This window comes from Cucumis melo, chromosome 3 (genome assembly GCF_025177605.1).
Source record: "Cucumis melo cultivar AY chromosome 3, USDA_Cmelo_AY_1.0, whole genome shotgun sequence".
Classification (NCBI taxonomy): domain Eukaryota; kingdom Viridiplantae; phylum Streptophyta; class Magnoliopsida; order Cucurbitales; family Cucurbitaceae; genus Cucumis; species Cucumis melo.
Genome location: NC_066859.1, coordinates 27,729,021 through 27,750,745, shown reverse-complemented (window position 1 = coordinate 27,750,745; position 21,725 = coordinate 27,729,021). Strand labels below are relative to the sequence as shown.

At 34.6% G+C, this 21,725-nt stretch overlaps 3 protein-coding genes across 5 annotated transcripts; 2 read left to right on the top strand and 1 right to left on the bottom strand.

Annotated features, from left to right (window-relative positions):
• The first annotated feature begins 744 nt into the window (after positions 1 to 744).
• LOC103488178 (ultraviolet-B receptor UVR8) lies at positions 745 to 3,895 on the top strand. Of its 2 annotated transcripts, none has more exons than XM_008446788.3 (5): positions 745 to 1,056; positions 1,180 to 1,344; positions 1,876 to 1,911; positions 2,032 to 2,156; positions 2,250 to 3,895. In XM_008446788.3, exons 1-5 carry the CDS (start codon positions 963 to 965, stop codon positions 3,543 to 3,545), a joined length of 1,716 nt encoding a protein of 571 aa, XP_008445010.2. In that variant the 5' UTR covers positions 745 to 962; the 3' UTR covers positions 3,546 to 3,895. The 2 variants fall into 2 exon arrangements, with proteins under 2 accessions (XP_008445010.2, XP_008445009.2); XM_008446787.3 differs by having other exon boundaries at positions 747 to 1,075.
• An 886-nt stretch (positions 3,896 to 4,781) lies between these two features.
• Positions 4,782 to 11,210, top strand: LOC103488180 (nuclear pore complex protein NUP85). Of its 2 annotated transcripts, XR_007819510.1 has the most exons (19): positions 4,782 to 5,300; positions 5,453 to 5,555; positions 5,747 to 5,857; positions 5,967 to 6,050; positions 6,703 to 6,774; positions 6,882 to 6,938; positions 7,724 to 7,843; positions 7,928 to 8,128; positions 8,238 to 8,348; positions 8,421 to 8,458; positions 8,550 to 8,706; positions 9,085 to 9,186; positions 9,302 to 9,358; positions 9,488 to 9,634; positions 10,082 to 10,152; positions 10,223 to 10,313; positions 10,458 to 10,514; positions 10,601 to 10,867; positions 10,992 to 11,210. XR_007819510.1 is itself a non-coding variant. In XM_008446789.3 (18 exons), exons 1-18 carry the CDS (start codon positions 4,915 to 4,917, stop codon positions 10,796 to 10,798), a joined length of 2,163 nt encoding a protein of 720 aa, XP_008445011.2. In that variant the 5' UTR covers positions 4,782 to 4,914; the 3' UTR covers positions 10,799 to 11,210. The 2 variants fall into 2 exon arrangements, 1 of the variants encoding a protein (XP_008445011.2); XM_008446789.3 differs by having other exon boundaries at positions 10,601 to 11,210.
• Positions 11,211 to 12,359: 1,149 nt separating this feature from the next.
• LOC103488181 (protein unc-13 homolog) lies at positions 12,360 to 17,541 on the bottom strand. The gene is made up of 5 exons (XM_008446790.3): positions 16,956 to 17,541; positions 15,607 to 16,476; positions 14,529 to 14,984; positions 13,856 to 14,042; positions 12,360 to 13,773 (listed from the first exon to the last, which is right to left on the bottom strand). The coding sequence occupies exons 1-5, from the start codon at positions 17,472 to 17,474 to the stop codon at positions 12,842 to 12,844; spliced, it is 2,964 nt and encodes a 987-aa protein (XP_008445012.2). The 5' UTR covers positions 17,475 to 17,541; the 3' UTR covers positions 12,360 to 12,841.
• Positions 17,542 to 21,725: the final 4,184 nt, after the last annotated feature.

Below are 21,725 nucleotides of genomic sequence, written 5' to 3'. Positions count from 1 at the left end.
GAAGAAATGTATAGCAAGTTTAGAGGAATTAATAGGTTGTACCTAAAAAAAATTGACCATACATTATTTCAATTTCCTTTTCTTGATTTAAAATTAAAATTGGTTTTTCACTTTTATCCTAGAATCACAATATTAATGACTTCTCCTTAACAGATATGTAAAAATATTTTAATTCACCCTAGCTTCTATGTTCTTTATCAACTTTTTGTCCAATGATCATTACATGTGACAAATGAATGAGATATTTGAAATGATATGATCTAGTCTTAGTATTTTTAACTTTTCATCATTAAATAATCAATTTTTTAGAAAAAGAAAACTATTTTATTAATTTTTCTATAAATAATATGTGACAGTAAGTCATATCTGTAACTTACAATCGAGGCTTAAAAACTATATGTAGTTTTTATTTTCAACTAATTACTGTATCATATCCTTATCTCTAACAATTTTGAATTTAGTTGAAATTTAGCATGAAATTCATAAAACATAATTGAAAATTAAGATTAAAAAGTGGTATTTTTCTTCATAAAACATAATTGAAAATTAAGATCAAAAAGTGGTATTTTTCGAAATCAAGGAACAAGTGGGCATTTTTCTAAATTGAAAAAGGCTCTTTTTCAAAGTTTAGATAAAAGGGATATTTTTCAGAATTAAGATAAAAGGAATGTTTTTCAAAATTTAGGTAAAAACGAAAAGGGATATGCTTCAAAATTGAGGTAAAAATCGATATTTTTCAAAATTATTGTATGTATGAGATAGGCTTCTTCTTTCTAAGATCATATCTTCTCGTATGATGTTCTGGACTTCAATGATGAACTAGATCAACCAGTTATAGAAGTGAATTCGGGTTAATCAATCAACCGATCCAATATTCGTTTTCTTCTTGAGCTCAGCTTCTGTAGAAGCAATAGCAAAGACGCCGTAGCTCTGTGCGTTGCGTTCCTTTGGTAAGAAAGGCGATGGATGAGTCCGGAACTCGACCTTCTTCCAGTAAGTTGTCTGGTAAAGTCGTCGAAATTGCCGCCGGTGAAGCTCACACTATCGTTCTCACAGGTAAGAGAGGACGATGGAGGTAGGGAGAGTTTCTGATTCGTACATTTGTGCATTTTCTGTTGTTTCGAAGTTAACGGAGAACGAACCGGAGCTGGTGACGGAGTTTTGTGGTGTTGCTTGTAGGAGATGGAAGAGTGTATTCGTGGGGAAGAGGAATGTTTGGGCGGCTTGGGACGGGTGCGGAATCGGATGAGCTGTTCCCTGTTCGAGTTAAGCTTGGTTCGGAGGAAGAGAATCTCAAAGTTGTGGCGATTGCTGCTGGTTCTTATCATAGCCTCGCTCTTGCTGGTTAGTGTGCTTGTTTGTCTTTTTGGTTATCAAATGTTGAATTCGATAGAGCTTTCTTTGCATTAACAATTACCAAATTGTTCGGGTAAATGGAAACGATAATATTAATTCTTTGCAGTATCTAAATTCTAAATCTAATCCACGAGCATCCTAGGATTCATGCTCTTGCAATATCCGATAACTTTTTTGTTCCTGGTCGAAGAAGATGGAAAAGATTGATTCACATTCATTTTTAATGGCTCAGAGATATTTGTTCAACAGGTTGAGAAAGTGAGCAATGTTACTTTAAGAAGAAACTGAGATAAAACTTTGAAGTAGATCTTTTATGAGATGGAGGGTTGTATAGTGTAACTCAATGTACCATTCAAGAAACTAATGGCATAAACCTGCAGAATGAATCTTCTAAGTATGACCAAAGTATAATTTAAACTAAAATTTACATACTTATGGCCATGAAGACAGAAAACTGAAAATTTATGCCCTGGTGCTACTTTACTGATTTGTAAATTCTCACCCTCTATATATTCGCAGATGATGGTTCGGTTTGGTGCTGGGGTTACAATCTCTGTATCCTTTGAAATGCATTCACTGGAGAAATTATTAAGCATTCTTACACTATAGCTAGCGAGCATTTCATTTTTCCTTCTTATTGCATATGCCCTCTTCTCATCCTTGACTATCATAAAGATGGCCAACTTGGATTTGATGGCGGGAATTCCGCCACCCCCTGCTTGCTGAAGCAGTTCCTTGAGTTGGAACCTCCAGAATCTTTGACAGAAGAATCAGGCTCAAAGAGTAAGGGATCACTAAAGGTCTGTGGGTTGGTTCTCTCCTTGTTTTGATTAATGGATTCTGAATTTTTCTCTATGTTTTCGATTTTTAAGTTTCCATTGCATTTATACCAGATTTGTGACATCAAAGCTGGGGGGCAGATTTCTTTTGCAATTGACGATCTTGGAGCACTATGGATGTGGGGTAATTGTCCAAAACCCAACGGTGAGAATGAAGTTAGCTTATCTTATGTTAGCAGCTTCACACCCTCTCCAGTGTGGGAGTTCCATGGCCATACCGTTGTTAAGGTTGCTTGTGGAAATGAGCATATCGTGGCTCTAGTTAGTGTTGGGGAAACCTACAATAAAGCTGAAGACTTGGTTTGCTACTCCTGGGGAGATAATTCTCATGGTCAATTAGGCCTGGGAGATAGAGATAGCAGAGCACGCCCACAAATTATCGAGACATTTAATGAGGCTTCCCCTTGGGCAGTGTATGAAATAGCGTGCGGGGCATTCCATACTGCTTTACTAAGTCGCAGTAAGAGACCATGTGACACCTTAGAAAGTGTGTGTTGGACATTTGGTCTGGGGGAAAATGGACAGCTTGGGCATGGCACCACCCAAAATGAATTCCTTCCTCAGCCTGTAAAAGAGTTGCCAAAATCTGTATCTCTGATCTCAGTCGATTGTGGCCTATTTCACACAAGTGTTGTTTCATCAGGTGGAGATCTGTGGTCTTGGGGAATGGAAAGGGGACTTGGCCTTTGTCCAGATGCTAGTTTTACTGGAACCAACACGGGCGATGCTATATCTCCCCTATCCATCTTCTGTAGTGGCTCTGAATCACCAAAATTTTTGGATCCTGTTCAAGTTGCTTGTGGGGCTGCTCATACTGTAATAGTTGCCCATGATGGATATAAATTGTGGTCGTGGGGACGAGGAAGAAGCGGGGTTCTTGGAAATGGTAAGGCAGTCGACTGTTTTACTCCCACAGTTGTGTTGTGGCCTCCACTTGATGAGGATTTCGATCAAGAGGAAACTGAAACCAAAAGCGAGGAAGATAAAGTTGAAGAAAACAAAACCGAGGAAGTAACCGAAGAAAACAAAAAGCTGTTAATGGCTATGGAGGAAATAAAACTTCTTCTAGAGAAATTATCTATCATGGAACGGTATGCAAGCTTCCTTCATGGCTCAATATTTGGAAAACCTTTCCAAGAGGGAGATATCCCACTCTCATTGCGAAATTCTGGTTCCTTCGACATTGCTAAGGAATGGGAAAGCATGTTGGAGTCATCAGATCGATCAAATCTTCTAAGGTTGGAGGTGGTTTATCAAAATATGCTGGCAAGTATTAAAGACAAGATAATGAAGAAAAGGGTCCAGGAGCTTGTGAAGGAGTTTCTTCAATCATCAACATCCCCAAATTAGTGCTATAACCTGAGACGAGCTGTTAATCAGGTATCAAAAAACCGAACAATTTCTGGTTATTAGTACTATTATAAATGGAAGGAAATGCGTGGAGATGAGTGCCGTTGAAGCTGGAGCTAAATATTACTCCGTGAATAAATATCCTTTTTTGGACCAAAGGTTATGTTTTGTAGAATTGGAATTGCATGTATAGTTAGCATGGTGTTTAGGGCATCTATTTCTTTAGAGATTAGAGGTTCAAATTTCTACCTCTAGCATTTGTAAAAATCTATTTCATATGGATCAAATCTACTAAAATACTTTACACGAACTCAACACAACAAATCTATTTGGTGAAAATAGTTCTTAAAGTCTTGAGATGATCAATTTTTTCGTAACTTGTCCCGTTAAGTTTTTGGGTTGGATGATGATTTATCATGGTGCTAAAGTAGAGGGTTCGAATTACAATTTATTTTGATTCCTACTCCGTGGGTTGTATTTCCAAAGTTCCATGTTGTATTTGTAAAACTAATATTTAGATTAGAATTTCACGGAATAAACTATTATACAAGGATAAAAATACTAGTAAAATTCTTAGATGATAATTTATTCATTACAAAGTAAAACTAATTATTTTATAGAGGTGCAATATTGTAAAATGATTAAAATATTTTTTAGAAAAATTATATCAAATTTATCATGACTTGAGCAATTTAGGAGGTTTGTTTCAACTTTCAAATTATTTTTAACTTTTAACTTTTAGTACCTTCATTTGAGGTTTGTTTAAAAACTAGGCTTTTTTCATTCAACTTATTAACCAATTTTCTTTTTTGGTACCTTATTAACATAAAAAAAAAGTTTGTATAGACTTATATGAACAAATCTAAACTCCACTAAAAGATAAATTTTTTAAATTTTGAGTTTGTTTGAAATCATCAATTGAATTTTTGTATCATTGATAATTTGTTAGATAAAATACAAAACAACTTTTAAGGTAGGATGATAGTTGTAATTATATATTTAAATCTTTTATTTTAAAATTTAAATTTTCAAATAACTTGTATAAATGTTAAAATTTGATCAAACTGTATATTCAAACTTTTAAGTGTATAAATTTGAGAGTACAAAATTAAATTTAGCATTGATAGAAGTTTATGAGAAAGTTTGAGAGTGCTGCTTTAACTATTTTTTTAACTTATCCAAATTTTTTTTGAAGAACAATGGGTTCGTTATTTAGACCGTACCGGGAAGTTAGGGTTCAATTAGACCTTACTGTTAAGTTTCCCGCTTTTTCCCTTTTCTTCTTCGAATCGTCTTCTCCGCTCCCGAAACCCTAGCAGAGCTCTCTCACTCCACTCTACTCCCATTCTGGTGAGTTAAAGCTGCCGAAATGCCAGGCCCCGCTTCCGATTCTTCTCCCAGTGGTGCACTTGTCTTGTCCTCTTCGGAGGCTCGAGAAGTGGTCTACCCTATCCGGCACGAACTTAAGCCTCCTATAGCTCGATTATCCATTTCCTGGGCCAGAGGCAACTCCTTCCGTGTTTCAATTTTCAAGCAGCATTCTGGCAACCATTCTTCAGATTCTAATGACGATGAAGTTGGCGGACAAGTATTGGAGGTGAAGATCAGAAATGGAGACGGAGAAATTAGTGCTGCAGAGTTTCGGAGGATCGCGTACGGTTCAGTCTCCCCCTTTGCGCTTCTTCAGAGTCGGAAACATATGGTTTCCGGATTGTCGAAGATGTCCATGGGTTTATCACGGTTTAATCCGAACGGGTAATTGGGATTTTATTCTTTCAACGAGAACTAGCATTCTACTGCTCTGTGAATTGGAATTGGAAAGCATTTGTACTTTTTATATTTCAAACAATCTTTGATGCATGTTGAATCAATCCTTGACTGATTAGAGGGAACTCTTTTGAAAACAGATGGGAATACTTAGCGGAGTATAGCAAGGACATCAGTTTAGTTATTGGTAATCCGAAGTCAATTCCTAGCTCAGCGATTGAGGACCCGCTGGAAATTTTGAAGGTGAGTTGATGTGTTTGGAGTTGCATTTTAACTTTGACTTTAATTGGCTCTTTCTAGTGATAATGCATGGAAATGTTTGCGTGGCGTAAAGTTTAGCAGTAGTGTCGTTGTTGACATGTAGTTACAGATGCGAAAACTTCCTTTTCTGTCATTAGTAATCTTGTTTATTGATATTTTAAGAATCTCTGTAGAAAGTCGAGGAGCCTACTTGTCTGAAAGCTGCATGGGAGCTGATGGATGTGTTTTATGCAGACAAGCAATCCCATTGGTGGCTTAATGAACGCCTTGTTGATTGGTTAGCTGTATTGATCTTCCCATCTTCTCATTATTTTGTTTAGGAACTTTGTCGGTAAATTCCCACTTACGGTAAAAACTTTCTGATGATAACTCATACTTGTTTTTTCATGGCAGGAATATGATAGTGTTCTCTCAACCACACTATCAACTATCCATTCAAAACTTGTGGATTTTCGAAAAGAACTTAATAACTTACAGGTTCTCCATCATTTGCTGTTTTGAGTTTATCTTAATTACCAATGTGTTTGTTCTAGACTTCTAGTTTAGTAGTCTTTTATTCCTATTTCTGTGTTGTATATGTACTATGGTATACTAATTTTATGAGCCCAAGAATTTAGAGTCTTCTTCTCAAAAGAATTTAAAGTCTTTGCCAGCTTTTATTTACTGATTTTTTAACCACTTTAAACAAAATTTCCCCATTTTCTCACCTCAATACCTAGCCAACCTCCTTTGCCAGGTTAAATCATCAGGTCGAAACAAGCATTATCTTAGTTCTTGTGCACCTTTTTCTGCCATGCACTATTTCTGATTGTGATTGGTAGTAGTTTTTTGCCATTTTCTGTGAGGAGGCTGGCTACTATCTGCTTTTTCGGTGGAGAAGGTGAATGCAACTTCTTTTTGTTAACATATAATGATACAAAGTAGAATTGTCGGACTGGTTCTCAATATTATTGCTTCTGCTTCGATAAGTTCATAAATAGTTTTTTTTTGGTAAAGTTGGCTTTGAATGAGTTATTGTTATTGTTTTCTTACTAGGCAATTGGATTTATGACTTAATATTTGCAATTGTTAGCATCCATTGTTCTTGTTTATCATTGGTGGTCATCCACTATTATTTTTTTATGTCAAGGTAGTTGAGGATAATCCACGCTATTGGGATGTGATTTTATCAGCATTAGCAGTTGGCTGGCAAGAAATTGTGGTAAGTGGTTATAGGATTTTCATTTGTGTTCCATTCTTTATACCTATTATCCAGCATATGACATCACCCAGTGTTTTAAAACGATGTAATGCTGGTTCTTCTTGTAGGTGAAAATGTTGCGCTTACATGGATCGTATCAGCTGGATCAGCTTAGCAGTCGGGAGGTGAAAATGTCTAAAATTTTTCTGTTGCTCATCTACTGCAAAAGAACTCCATATATGATGTGTAAACAGCCTTGTTTGAACCTTTGATCTATGAGTTGCTGATGCATCTTCATTTGCATTTTTGTACATTACAAATACCTATTATATTATTCCCCTTAAAATATAGTTTACCCGTAACTTAGTGGGGAAGGAAGGAAATGAAGAATGAAGTTTTACTGAGCAAACATGTACTGATCAATGGTTACAAGTGTTGGTAATTGGGTATAGTCTATAAAGTTGTAAAAAATGCAATTATATTTCAACCGTTTGTCCTATAGAAGAACTTCAACCATGGAAGGAAATTTGAGCGAGACTTCCTGGAAAAGGAAAAACATTCTTTGAAGTGGAAGTATATTATCTAGGGAATGTAATTGATGAGTTGAAAATGTGAGGAGTTTGTTAGAACATTTCTTGTTTGGGTGGGTCCTATCCTTTGACAAGATTGTACCTTAAGATTTTGATATGATAAAAATAATAAATAAGGAGGATAATATGTGCTCCCCATTCCTCAGTGATGGATGAACTGATCTCTCAAAAGTTGACAAAATTTATCATTTAAGTTCTTGTCCTCGTTAGCCTTTGGCTAGAATTAGGTGGTTATGTTCTTGTACAATGATGATTCAAGTTTTCTTGTATTTTGTCAATTTTGCATCTTTTAACAAGAATAATGTTGTGTCCCTATCAATAAAATAAGAGTAATACTGAAATTTCTTTTTATAACTTTATCGATTTCTTATGAATGACAGACAGAGAATGGCCTGGTAGAGGCAGTGGCTTTTCTTATTTCAGAAATGCCACGCTTGCGCCCAGAGTTGGATTCTGGTAAATTTGGTCAATGCTTCAAAACCAAGCCTGATTTTACCAAGGTATGTTGAATTAGATTAAAATTTTGCACACTTTTTTATGAAAAACCTTGATACACAGTCAAGAATATTCGTGTTGTTCAATAGGCATGGGAAAAATGGCGGTCGAAAATAACCAAGTTAGACGGCTCTGGGTTTTGGGTTCATTGTACTCATGTTCAGACCAGAAAAGGTTTGCAGAATATGCTTCAGATCATTCTAGGGAATGTTGAAAGCCTCAGTGGTGCAACCTGCAACTGGATGGAGCTGTATATCTCTCAGCTTTTATATGTTAGACCATTTTCAATGGTAATGTTTGTCCGCGTGATACAGAGTTCTTCTAGTTTTCAGTTCCCCCACAGTATCGGCGGCCTCCCATTCCCCTTTAAGTTGCTAATATATAATTTTGTTTAGTCAGGGTCTAGAAAGCATGTACAACCTGGCAGAAAAATGTATGCAGTTAAAACCAGCTTCTAATACCGATCGCTTGATGGCACTAATTATTGGAATTCTTGGAGAAAGTCCAGAGGTAAGGAATGTGGAATTTATCTGATCTGATTTTCTATTTATTGACTTGATGGGCTTATCTGTTGTGGCTCAGGTTGTTTTGGCGGAGTGTTCTAGAGGATTTGGCCCCTGGTGAGCTAAAGTAGCCTTATCTTTGGTGCCTATGCCCTAGACATGCATTGGTGCATAGAGTTTAAAGCTTTTTAGTATTACTTATTGGTAGGATGGTTACACATGCTATGGAATTGTTGACTGAAGAGAATGGTGAAGCAGAAAGTCTTCTACATGAAGAACGCCATGATCTTGGGGGAGTCAGCATAGAGGAACTTCATCGTCTTGTTTATGCTCAAGTTCTCTGTTCACATGCATTTACTTGGCAGGTTTGTGTTTTTCTCTTTTTTGTGATGGGTTTGTTTTAAAAGATTTGGAGAAAGATATTCTGCACGGTTCTACTCATCATGTAGACTGTTAATACCATCTTGTTGTATGATTTTTTCCCCTCTCATTGGAGTTGTGTTCCTCTAGCTAGGGAGTTAAATACTTGCGAGGTTTATGTAGCTCGCAGGTTAAAAAGAAGAGGGAGGGAAATAATAGTCCATTGGGCAATTTTAGCTGTTTAAATCAGATCCTTAACAATTAACATGACTCAGTTTCCTCGTTTTTATTCAGCTCTTCATTTATATTTATTTATATAAGGTGGTAAAAATTCTTCCCCATGACATCAACTAATCCTCATGTGTCTGATACTTGTGTCTCAGATAGCTCCAATTTACTTGACATCATGCGCAAAGCAGGGCATTGGTTTTTTAGAAACTTTGTTATACAGTCAAGCTGTTCAACACAATGGGGTGCTGCTTAAGGTAATTGGCACATGTTTTAGTGCAAAAAAATTTAGTTGTTCAACCTCTGAAGTTTCTCTTGATTTGGCTTTATCTTTTGAATGTGAATTTTAACATGGTTTTGTTCTCCTGGTAGAATTTGGAGATATGTCGTTTATATGAACTCAACAGCCTTAGTTCAAACATTATGAAGGTACATGTTCTTTTAAGTTGCTACTTTTTAGATACAAACTAGGCTAATTTTGTAATGGACACTACAAATATTCCAGGAGTTCATATTTGTTTACATGCGCAAACATTCTCTATATATCTGAATGTTCAGATTGCTGGAGTTTACCATTGGAAGCATGGCAGGAAGGGTTGTGGCGTTTTTTGGCTTAAGCAAGCTAGGGATGAAGTTCGTCTTAACAAGATTGCTCAGCAATTGTTTGATTCAGTTGGAAAGTCCATATCTGATGAAAGTTTTAAGGTGACAAACATCTCTAAATCCAGCATTTGCACAATACTTAGTGTATTTTGCCCCGCCTTTTGAAAAAGCGTGCCTTTAAGGAAACACTCATTATATAAGCATGTTTGAAAAATAATCAGTTAAACATTTACACTAAAAGCACTTAATTTTTTTTATTTATTATTAGAATTTTCCAAACCACTTTTGATTATTGAAAATTTTATGAAGGTGCTTTTAATTGGCAGAATCACTCTAACCGAATGTATAAAATTTGAAAAAAGCGTCAGACAGATTGCACTCAGCAACTAGAATACTGTAGATATTTTGTTTAGAGGACCATTTATCATTTTCTGGCATTGCTTGTTAATTTTTTTCTTTTTTATCTTTTACGAGTGTTACTACATGTGAAAAGCAGTCCATATTTGTCCAATCAGTCACATTCATATTCGCCATTGATCTGTTCTACAGCAATGGGAAGGATTAATCGAATTGTTGGGTTCTGAATCTAAAAATACTGGAGGCCTTGAGTTTCTCCACAAGTACGTTTCGTTACATCTCCTCTCTTTCAATTTATCTTCTTTTCTCATCTAATCTTTGGTAGATGAATAGGTACAGGGATTTCAAAAAATCGCTACATCAGGTTCATCACAAGGGGAAAACTACAGGTGTTGCACAATCTGCAGTGGACTCCCTCATTGCGGTATTACTCGATTTGCCTTTACCTTAACCTTTAATTGAACCATTTCAGGATCATTTTAACATTTTAAAGATAATGGATAGGGTATTAGCGTAAGCACTTACGGTTGGGTTGAGTTGTTTATCAGTCCCTTATTTGACTCTGCAGCTTATGAAGAACCCTTCAACACCTCAGCGCTTTTGGCTACCAATTTTAAATGACTCGGTAATTACATAATTATATTTTGCACATCGTTGAGTGGAGTGGTTATGTTGTTACAATTATAAAATCACACCTTCAACACTCTGCAGTTGAAGCTTATCGATTGGCACGGAGGTCCTCTGCTAAACACTGAGCAGACCAACCTTTTGTTGAATAAACTACAAGAGCTGTCAATGGCGAAGGTTCGGCCTGACTTCGTCGAATCTGACTTGCCACCTCTGGCCTTGAGCTCCATCAGATTAGCTCTTGCCAAAAATCTTGGACGAGCTTTTCTCGAGGGGTGTTGACGACAACATTTACTACTACTCACTTCCCTGGCTGCAGTTATCTATCACCATCAATAAAATTATGTGATGGTACGTTTCCTGATCAACATGTTTGTAGAAGAGGCCTACATTTCAGCTGGCTTTGCTCTTTTCTCATGGCTTCCTCTGTTCCTCATTTGTTTATACTGTTGAAGATTTCACTATTTGTTATTAGGTTAATGGATAGTACGGAAGTGTGTTGATCTTTGTTTTTGGGGAGGAGGTTCATGGGGGACATGAAGATCACCTATGCATATGTTTGCATTAATGGTTCACCCAGTGGTCAGTTATTTATACTGTTCGCAAATAGCTTTTTGTATTTTTCTTTTCTTCTTTAGTTGACATTTTTGTATCTTTTTTCATTGTAAAATTGGAAAATATACTTGTTTGAGTATACTTTCATCTGCAACTAGGGGTGATACTCGGTTCGGTTTTGTCGATTTTGGAACCAACCAAGAATCAAATCAAACCAATCGGTTTTATACAAAAGGATCCAAACCAATGTTCAATAGATAACTAAACCAGTGGATTGGTTTGGATCGGTCGATTATTTGTTTGGTTCTCAGTTTCTTACATTTTTTTTTTCTTTCAAGTTTTTGTTCTTAGTTTCCATTTTATATTGAGTTTCATTTGCTAACTTTAAACCAAATTACGGTCTTTCTTTCTTTATAAATTGCAATTTGACTTTTTTTTTTTTATTTGTACTTTTTTAAATAAAAAACATGCATGTAACGTAATAGTTGGTTTTTTTTTTCTAAACAAAGAATTATAATACAAAAAGATACCAAACGAAGAATATGTTTTTTCATTGGTTCTTCCAACAAAAATTTGATCTAAACCAGTACTTTTTGGTTCTCTAAATACAAACCAAGTCCAATTTGATACTAAAAAACCAAACCATTGGATTGGTTTGGTATTTCAGGTTTTTTGTATCACTCCTATATACAACTATGGCTTTTTTCCTTTTTTTTCTTTTTTTTTTTTAGAAAAATAGAATCTTGAATGTCTTTTGAAAAAATGACCAGTGTGAGCACACACAATACAAAGGATTAAAAATATCAAATATTTTCGGTTTTTGAAAGATTTTTGTCTTTCTAATTTGGATGGTTCTCCACATGAACACAACTTTAATTAGCATATAAATTTTGTATCATCCTTAAGGTCAATAAACGTTGTTCAAAGAAAAAGAAAAGAAACTTAAACTAGCATAAAATTTGTACATCAAACCTCGAGGTCTCTCAGCACAACACTCAATGGGAAAAAAAAAAGGAACTTGTTGGATGGTTCTCAACAGCAGTAGATTAAAGAGAGAAAAAGAGTAAGAAGGAACGGAAAGTAAGAGCCCATTCATCATACTTAAGATGATAAGATGATATCTTTTGAAAACAAAGTTATCCCAATTATTAGTTTCTTAATTCTCAAACACGATTCAATGTCCCCATAGAATAACTTTCATTTAGCTTTATTTATGATCAATTCTGCTTTTAACAAAAGTGGTTTCACAGCATTTCTTCTGCCAAACAATTCATAATAAAAGAAAAAATAAATCAAGAAAAAGGGTTGTGCTATATATATATATATAAATATAATACACACTAATTCCGGAATAGCGTTAGTAAATAAAAAATAGAATACACAGGCCAGATGATAAGGATTCTATCTCCTATAACATATAATCATTGTATACCGTACCAAAATGAGAAAGCCCAAAAACCAAAAAAAAAAAAAAAAAAAAAAAAAAAAAAAAAGAATAATTAACAATGACCTTCCTGAGATTGTGCCTGCCCTAGTGGAGGGATACCCTTCTAAGACAAAAGCAATTAAATAAATATCTACCTACCTTCTTCCGAAGCTTCATCATTCCCCTCCCCTCCCCTCTAAGGTTCGACTTTCCAAAACCCAAGCAGCGGCGGCGGCACGAGATGAAAGAATGGGTTTTTAGATCTTTTTCATTAAGGGGGATCCCGTAGAAGAGCAACCATTTTGTGGGGGAGTAAGCATTAATCTCTTCCATTCACCTGGCTATTACAACTTCTTAGGCAAATTGTAAGTTTTTTTTAGAAACTTTGAAGCTGCGTCGTCATTGCGGTAGCACAAAACGCGTAGAAGAGTGTTTGGCTCAGTTGGATTCCATTGCCCTGAAGTAGGAGGTAATGGAAGCCTGGATTTTGCAGAAGATCCAAATGTCTCTACCGTCACACGTTTGAACCGTTCTATGATACTTTCTGTATCAGTTCGTAAAAGAGGAATAATGCCTCTCAATGTGGTTGAGAACTTATCAATCATCTCCAATGGCAAACCGTCACCATTTGCCCAGAATAAATCTTTGAGTAATTTGAAATCATCTTCAATTATTTGGGAATCTTGCCGGGAAAAGGCACGCGAAGGGCCTCCAGCAAGCAAAACAAGTAAGAATCCATCAAAAGAAGCTTTCATTATGTCAGTAACAATCCTTGTTCGAACTCTTTCATGCACTGTGTCAGAAATGATGAGCAAATGCCGCTCAAGCTCCTGAAGGAAAGGCTCGATCCTAGAAGATGAGGGCTCCCCTACATATAAACTATCCCATAAAACATGACTTAAATCGTGGAAAACGACTTTGTAAGCAACGGCCTCACTGAGTTGCTGGACTCCTTCCACACAAGCAGCAGGCGAGAGTTCGAACTTCTTCCCCGCACTAGAAAAATCTTCTGCATGAGCAGATTCGGAATTCCTAAGATGAGTGACTATTCTTTTCTCTATTACCTCCAACTCACTTCGAATCCGATGGAATGTGTTTATACGAACACAGATATGAGGCATCCCAAGTGAATTGTCCCCATTCAATGTTGCAACCTGGGAATTTTTCCTTTGAGAATTTGGTAATTTTTCTTTCTTCTTCCCAAAGCCTTGGAACTTTGATCCAATGGTACATCTGGTCAATGCTGGCATAGTTGGAATATATGTATTTCGTGATCCTGTTAGATCCAGAAAAGTAGTGAAGGTTATAACATAGATGGTAACAACTTACAACAGTAAATTAATGTTTGGAGAAAATACCACAGCCAGATCTTGCTTTCGTTACGTAATACTGAAGACATCTATCAAGACCAGCCACCAAATCAGGCAGTAAAGCAGGATGCATGGGTATTGGCAGCTGAAAGTATGCATCCAATGTTTCATCAATTATTCGAAGAACCTCAACAGCAGATGACGCAAATCCTTGATTTTCTTTTGGATTCCATGCCTTAAATCATGCGAAGAATCAAAGTCACTTCGTCAATAAGAATGATAAGACAAATTTTATTTTAGGAAAAAAAAATAAAACAGCGGCAAGAACCTAGAAATATAATAATTCAAACTTCCTTCATATCATAGAAAAATTCAATATGAAAAAATAAAGACGAACACTCTTTTAGCAACCAGTCTATAACCAAGAAAGCAATTATTGATGCAAGCCATGTGAAACAATCATTGATGGAAGCAACTGGTTGGAGTAAGCATGTCCGATCCCTAAATGCTTTGGGAGAATTAAAAGACAGCTTGAGAGTAAAACTGGTGCCTCTCTAATTTGCATCCACAGATCAGAAAACTGGTACCTTTATCATTTTAATTACAACCTACTGCTAGACTGTGAAGATCGATATAAATGAAAATAGTAAATTGCTATCACAATTTACATTAACCAGGGAAATTAATAAAATACTACACCAACACAAATGACAGCACGCACCTCTTGTTGCAAATTTCGGTCCACCCATTCCTTCATTCTGTCCAATCTTGTTTTTATCCAAGATTTAACAAGATTGGCAATTGCAGAATCAGCCTCATAAGGAGGCATCTCACGAATTATTGCCTTGCCACCGTCATCGCTGTCCACTGAATCTTCAACTGCTATTTGCACTAGATCTTTCTCTAGCTTATCAGCAGCTCTAAGCACTTGTACAGCATCTGGTGTTAACTCTCCAATACCCGAAATAAATTGCTTCAATTCATTTCCATAACAAACATGAAGAGTGGCAACAGCCACTCCCGCAGCAAATGGATGCCATTTTTTGAGTATCGGACTGAAAACCTCCTTCTCATTAACTGCAAGATCACCAACATCCTTAGCAAGAATGGCTAGTAAGGGAAGAGAATTTGGCCGGCTTTTTGATGCTCTTCTACTTGAATCCGCCTTCTCCATTTTCTACTTGTACAAAAAGAAAACCAGGAGTCAAGTAATAGACTTAATGTGAGAAAGTTCACTATAAAAAAGGATGCGGAAGGCTTCTGAAAGATATGCTAAATCTTTTAAATGGATACAATCAGTGTTTTCAAAAGCACAGGGAATCCTTAAGGCATAATGGTGACACGAAGGAAAACGTGGGCTTTAGTGATGTAGAGACATATATGGAAAATGAAATATTATGAAGTGATGACAGAAAAAGAGAGAGGTGGTCTGGTGCCTCGCATGCACTAAGACTATTGACATTTAAAGGTCAAACGACCTTATAAAATGAAACATCAATGAAAAAGGGTCTCTGTCTCTGCATTAATTTTCAGCCACTTCATGTCAGGAAAATATAATGCAATGAACGTTTGACACCTAACAACAGATAACATCAGCTTTTTCTCATCCTTTATTCTATTGCAGTGGAGAAGGCCAATTCTATTCGGTAGCAGAGGCCTTAGAGACAACACTGACATTAGTATAACGTCTGATGTATCTCAGGCCTTAGAGACGACACTGACATCAATATAACGTCTGGTGTATCTCATAACCTATACGTCATAACTTAAAAGGGAATGTTGGAGCAGGTATAACTTACCTGAGCAAAAGCAGTGCGGAGCGATGATCTAATGTACGTGTCAATCCTGCTACGTGCAACATCAACCTCGCCTTTCCTCCTCCTACGATACTCATTTGATACATCTTCAACTAAAATTTTGGCTGCTGATACCCCTAAAGATACAATGCCTTGCATGGTATCAATATTCCCAGAATCGAATGTATCATGATAAGCAAGTAGCCTCTTCTCTGCCCATCCCAGAATCGAGCTCAATGTAGAACTCAAAACCTTGGCATAATCAGAATCTTTTGAGGTCTTTGCATCTTTAGCGACTTCTGTTAGCTGACTATCAGCACCATGAAGCAAATCCAGTTCAGCTTGGCCAGTAGCAACAAATCTGTGAAATAAAACCCAAGTAAAACAAAGATTGTGCAACATTTGGTTCAACCCAAGCATTCCCCAAGTTTTCTTAATATGCTCCATGAGCTCATCAATTTCTTCAATGATAGATATTTCATCGTTTGCATCAAAACAGGCTTCGAGCAGCATCACATAAAGCTGGAGATTTAGTGGCATCCCGTCGGCCCAATGGCATACCTCATTTAGTGATCCATCCAATGATCTGGAAGCAAGAGCCGTGACAGCACTACGAAGAACTTGCATAGACTCATTATTTTTCCCAGTTTCTATGGGCCTATCTAATGCTGCATGAATTATTTGTTTTAGCCGCTGTCCTGTAGCGTTTGATTTATCAACGGGAATTTTAGGATGCAAAAGGAGACCGGCTTCTAAAACTTTCAATGTCCGTTTTTGCCAAGCATCATACTCCTGATGATCTGTAAAATCTGAAGCCTTGAGCTGCTGCATTAGTTCTAGAGGAACTACAACCGACTCAATTCTTCTTCCCACCTGTAACAATTTAAGAAAATAAAGATTAGAAATAGACAAAAATTAAGTATGCATTCAAATGAAACACATTGTGTTTCAAATTGGATGGAATTACTATTTTCGCTTATTGCAAGTTCAAACTCATGCAAATTCACAAAATTCAAGGTAATCTAGCAACCTAGATCCATAATTTTAGCTACATTTTCACATGATAAGTCTAAACCATCATCATCGCCATCACCTACATTGTTTCCGCCAAGTTGAATCATATTTTAGCACGACGCACAAGATCAACAATTACTAGAACTTTAACAAATCCAGCACTTAATCACAAAACAAGGAGCAAAAAAAGAAATATAAAAAGATTAGAAAGGCAATGGCTTCCACCAATCCCGATAATACTTTACGTCCAGCAATAGCAAAGTGAAACCACGTGGATAAGATAATCAAAACTAATCGAATTTCGCACAAAACGAGTAACCAAAAAAAAAAAGAAAAACCTGGCCAGCAGAAATTCTAAGGAGCGCTCTCCGGACTCTTGAATCGACAGTCTCAGAAACCCCCATTTGTAACCTCATCAACTCCCCCACAGTCAAAGGACGCTTAGACTTTCCTTGACTGGAGGCGGAGCCAGGACTCTTCTTAGAGCCAGAACCAGGAGATTTAAGGCCCAGTGCCTTTTTAACCTTAGAAGCAGCAGTAGAAGTGAGAGATCGCTGCAACCCAGGGGAGCTCGGAGAGTGGTGATGAGTAGGAGAGTCTGCATGTGAATTGGCAGAAGAAACATACGTGAGATGCTTTCCTGAAGAGGTCCGACAGGCGGCGACGAAGATCTCGAAAGCGGTGAGACGAAGATCGGAATCGGAGAGTTGAGAAGCGAGTTGGCCAAATGGAGAAGGAAGATCGGGAGCGACAATGACAGGGCGAACGGGAGTAATAGAAGGCGGCGGAGACGGCGGCGGAGGAGTGGACTCTCTCTTGGAATGGCCCAGAGTGAGGTCTCGGAAGAGGTGAGCCATGGAGGAGAGGGAGAGAGAGAGAGAGAGGAGAAAGAAAGAGAAGAGAGAGAGAGCGCGTCGAGAGTGGAGAAAGATGGACTAAAAAGTAAAAGAGCGGGTATCAATTTTTTCCCCTTTTTTTTTTTAATTATTATTTCTAATGTTTAAAAAAATTAACTATCAAAACAAAAATAAATAAATAGATAATACGGCTTTAATGTGTTGTTATTTGTTAATTAACCCCAAATTATGTGGATTAATCGCTTGTTAAGCGATATTTGGAGCACTTAATTGTTTGTTATAATTAAATGGATACTACTACTACTACTATTATTATTATTATAGTTGGTAGATTCTATTGCACCCGTATGCATATTATTTTAATTTGGATAATAAATACAATCTTTTTTCTTCCTTCTCTCAATATTATATTAGTCATATTCTCGATAGTAAATTTATCAAAATATTTTTCACTCTATTGTTGTGTTTTTGGTTGAAAATATATGTTTTACTTCATAGTGTTGGTGTTGATCACTAGTTGATTGAACTAAATAAGATGGTTCTTTGTATTTTACACACATATATAAACAAAAAAAAAATATATATATATATCCTTGATAAAATCCATTTAATTACATTTCTTAAGAGTAAGAAGTTCCATCTTTGTATATTGTTTTCGAACATACTCGATTTTCAACCAAACAATTGTTATGTTGTGGCTAGAATATTAATGACATTAACTTATTAAGGATGAAATTGGATTTGATGACATGTATCGAAAGTGCAAAAAGATAAAGATGAAGAAGCTTGAAATGGAAACAACTCAACATTCAATAGAGTTGTAGAACAATAGCCTTTGGTAGGGCTTGTAAATTGACTCTTGAGTTAGGTCGAGTGTAAGCCCAACTGAGCCTAATGCCCTAGTCAAGCCTAGGGTCAAATAACAACTCCTCAAAATTGACTCCATCAATTAGTATGTGTATAGCAAGCATGAAGTATCAAACAAACGTGTTGTATGTCTTTGAAAGATTCTTAGAACCATTTATCAATATCGTGTGAATCAAGCAAATTCATGCATACCAAATTTACACATCAATATTTTCAATAACTTAAACATGTAACATTACGAATTAATAAAAAAAGCTTAAGTCTTCCCTCATAATTTATCTACGAATATTACTAAAGAGTAAAAGAAGACCGTCAATTTTTAAATATATATATTAGTAATAAGTCAACTAATATTTTAGGTCACAAAATTTATTTCACTAACAAGACTTAAATGCAAATATCGACCTCAAATTAATCTAGGGTATGCCTCTACTCAACTTATTTAGTCAATAGTTTCTTAAAGTTCGACATGTTCCAACATCATTTCATCTCTTTAATTAGCCACAACGATTCTATCAACACCTAATCAACAATAAACTATACTTTAAAACTAATTTAAGATTTATTGAAAGTGAAGTGATCAACACATTGAACAATGAAAATGTAAAGACTAAAATCAAACAAACTTTAAAGTATAGAAACTAAAATAATTTCAATCCCTATATGTCAAAGTATAGCTTGTTAAAATACCATTTTATCCCTAAATATTTATTCAATTTCGGCTTCATATTTATTGTGGTTTAATTTTAATTTATGTACTTCCAATAAATATATAACTTAGTTTTTTAGGGGCCGTTGGGACAAGAATTATGTAAGACTATAACAGCCACATCTACACTACTTTTTAAAAATAAATCTCAATTTAGTTACAGTAAACACTACTATTTGCTACAATTTTTGCCATCTGACATTCACAATTTTTTTTTTATTATATAGTGTTCACCATTCACTTCTTCAACTAAAATAATATATATCACAAATACATACTTTTTTAGCTCGAATTACAAATTAATATATCTCAACTATTATAGCCTATGATTATAATAACTCACTCCTTATTCATAGACGTCAATGTTAAAATCAATTAAACATTAACCCTAATTTTTATTAAAAATAGTATATTTACATACGTTTTTTAAATAATTGTCAAGACCGTTAAGCAATAACATATGGTATGATTTTGTCGTATAAATAATTTGTTTTCTTTATTATTATTGTTATTTAATTTTTTTTTTTTATTATTTTTCAGTTAAAATACCAATAGGTAACAAAAATTTGTTTACAAAATCACAACAAGCTAATATTAGATACTGGATTTAAGATTTAATAAAAATTCACAAAATAAAATTAAACAATTAAAAATATGCAGAGTAAAATTGGGGGAAAAAAATTAAAGAAAAAAAAAATGATGATAATATATATATATATATATATATATATATATATATATATATATATATATATATATTAGAATTAGAGAGAAGAAGTCAAATGAGGTTGGGGCTGTCAGGCAAATGGACAGATAGGATAGCTATTTGGAAGCTTTGTCCATAGCTTTATTAAGTCCTTTTTTTTTTTTTGTTTTACATCATCTCCACCCAATTAAATTAAATTAAACTATTATAAAGTTTACAACTATACACTTATTATTGTATTTAATAATTTTGCGACAAATTGACTAATCTACACAAATATCTATTCCCACTTGAAACGACATTCACAATCAAGCACATGTAAAGACCATCAAATTATTGTTTGTTAGAGTTGTAATTTTAAGTTTTATATTTAAACATTGGCATAATGTTTTTCATATATGACTTATAACTACATCAACATCAAGTACTTACGGTCGTTTTCATAAAATAAATTACTGTTAATTAAAAATATTTACAAAATATAGTAAAATTTTAGATTTCATTGATGATAGATTTAGTAGGCTTCTCTCAATTTCTATTGATGTCACCGGTAAACATTAGTCGAATATTAAATTTTTCTATATTCTATAAATATTTTATATCATTTTATTATATTTAAAAATTTCATTTCAAATTCCATATTTAACTTACGACTTACTATCATGTTCTCGATATATATTATGAATAAATAATAGTAACGAAAATGACATGTGTGAATTAAAAATAATTATTATCAAATACAACTAAATGTTTAATGAACAATATATAGATAACTTCACTGGACGTTGGGTGACAATGCCAAGTAATCCAACTCTCCTAAATATAGATTATTCAATTTTTTTTTTTTAATTTTATTTTACATTCTAACATTCAACTAATAAAAGAATCTTCGTGTTGAAATTATTTTGATAATTAATTCAAGTCTAAGTAACAAATTTAGTCTTTTAGTAGTTTTATATATGGAGCGTAAATAGTTTATCTAAAGTTTTTTAGTTTTTGAAAAAATCCTAAATAAAAATTATTTTGTTTGCTGAGAAATTAATGAAAAAATTGATTTTGGAGATAAGAAAAATAAAAGAAAAGAAATAAAGAATTCCAAAGTTTGAGGTAGAATTAAACAAACAAAAAAAAGAAAAGATAGAAAAAGGTATATGACAGTTGGGCTCATTTTGTCGGCAAATCTCAATTACAAGCAACAATCATTTTCACTTATTTTTATATTTTTCAATATATATATATATATATAAAACATATATCCCTTTTCATTTATTTTGGTGCTTCGACTTCACGTTTTCAAGTTTCACATACTTTTTTCTTTTAGTTACCATAAGAAATGTGTTGTCTTTGTGATGACACAAAGGAATCATTTCATATTACTATGTAACTATGCTTATAAAGATGTTAAAACAGTTTTGATTTTATGAAAATCGTTGATAAAATGTCCACAGCGTGTTGTAAATTATAATAATAAGTATGTTTTTTAATGTAATTTAAGACTGGAATATCTTATTCCATGTATCATACGGCTTAAAAAGATATTGTATCAATTTAAGAATTTCTTAAGGTTTAACCAATTAATATGTTATTGTCAAATTTGAGTATGACTTAGGGGGCAGGATACTAATAGTCTAATTACCATTTCAAAAGTTGATATGTTATTTCAAATATATATATCTTTTAAAATTTTCTCATAAATTTACTATTCATCAAGTTTAAGAAATAACGTTGTGTTTACCTATTCATAATGAAAATTAGTATGATTGTAATAAAAATTTATCGATAGGTCAATCGTAATTGACTGCAATCTCAAATATAACTGAGCTGGGTCTATCTAAAACTGTGAATTTTGTCGGATTGACAGTTACTATCATGGTTTAGGATGATAACAATGTTAAAATGAAACTAAAAGTGTAACCATCACTCAAACTCAAACAGTAAAACGAAAATTTCAAACACAATCAGATTAAAC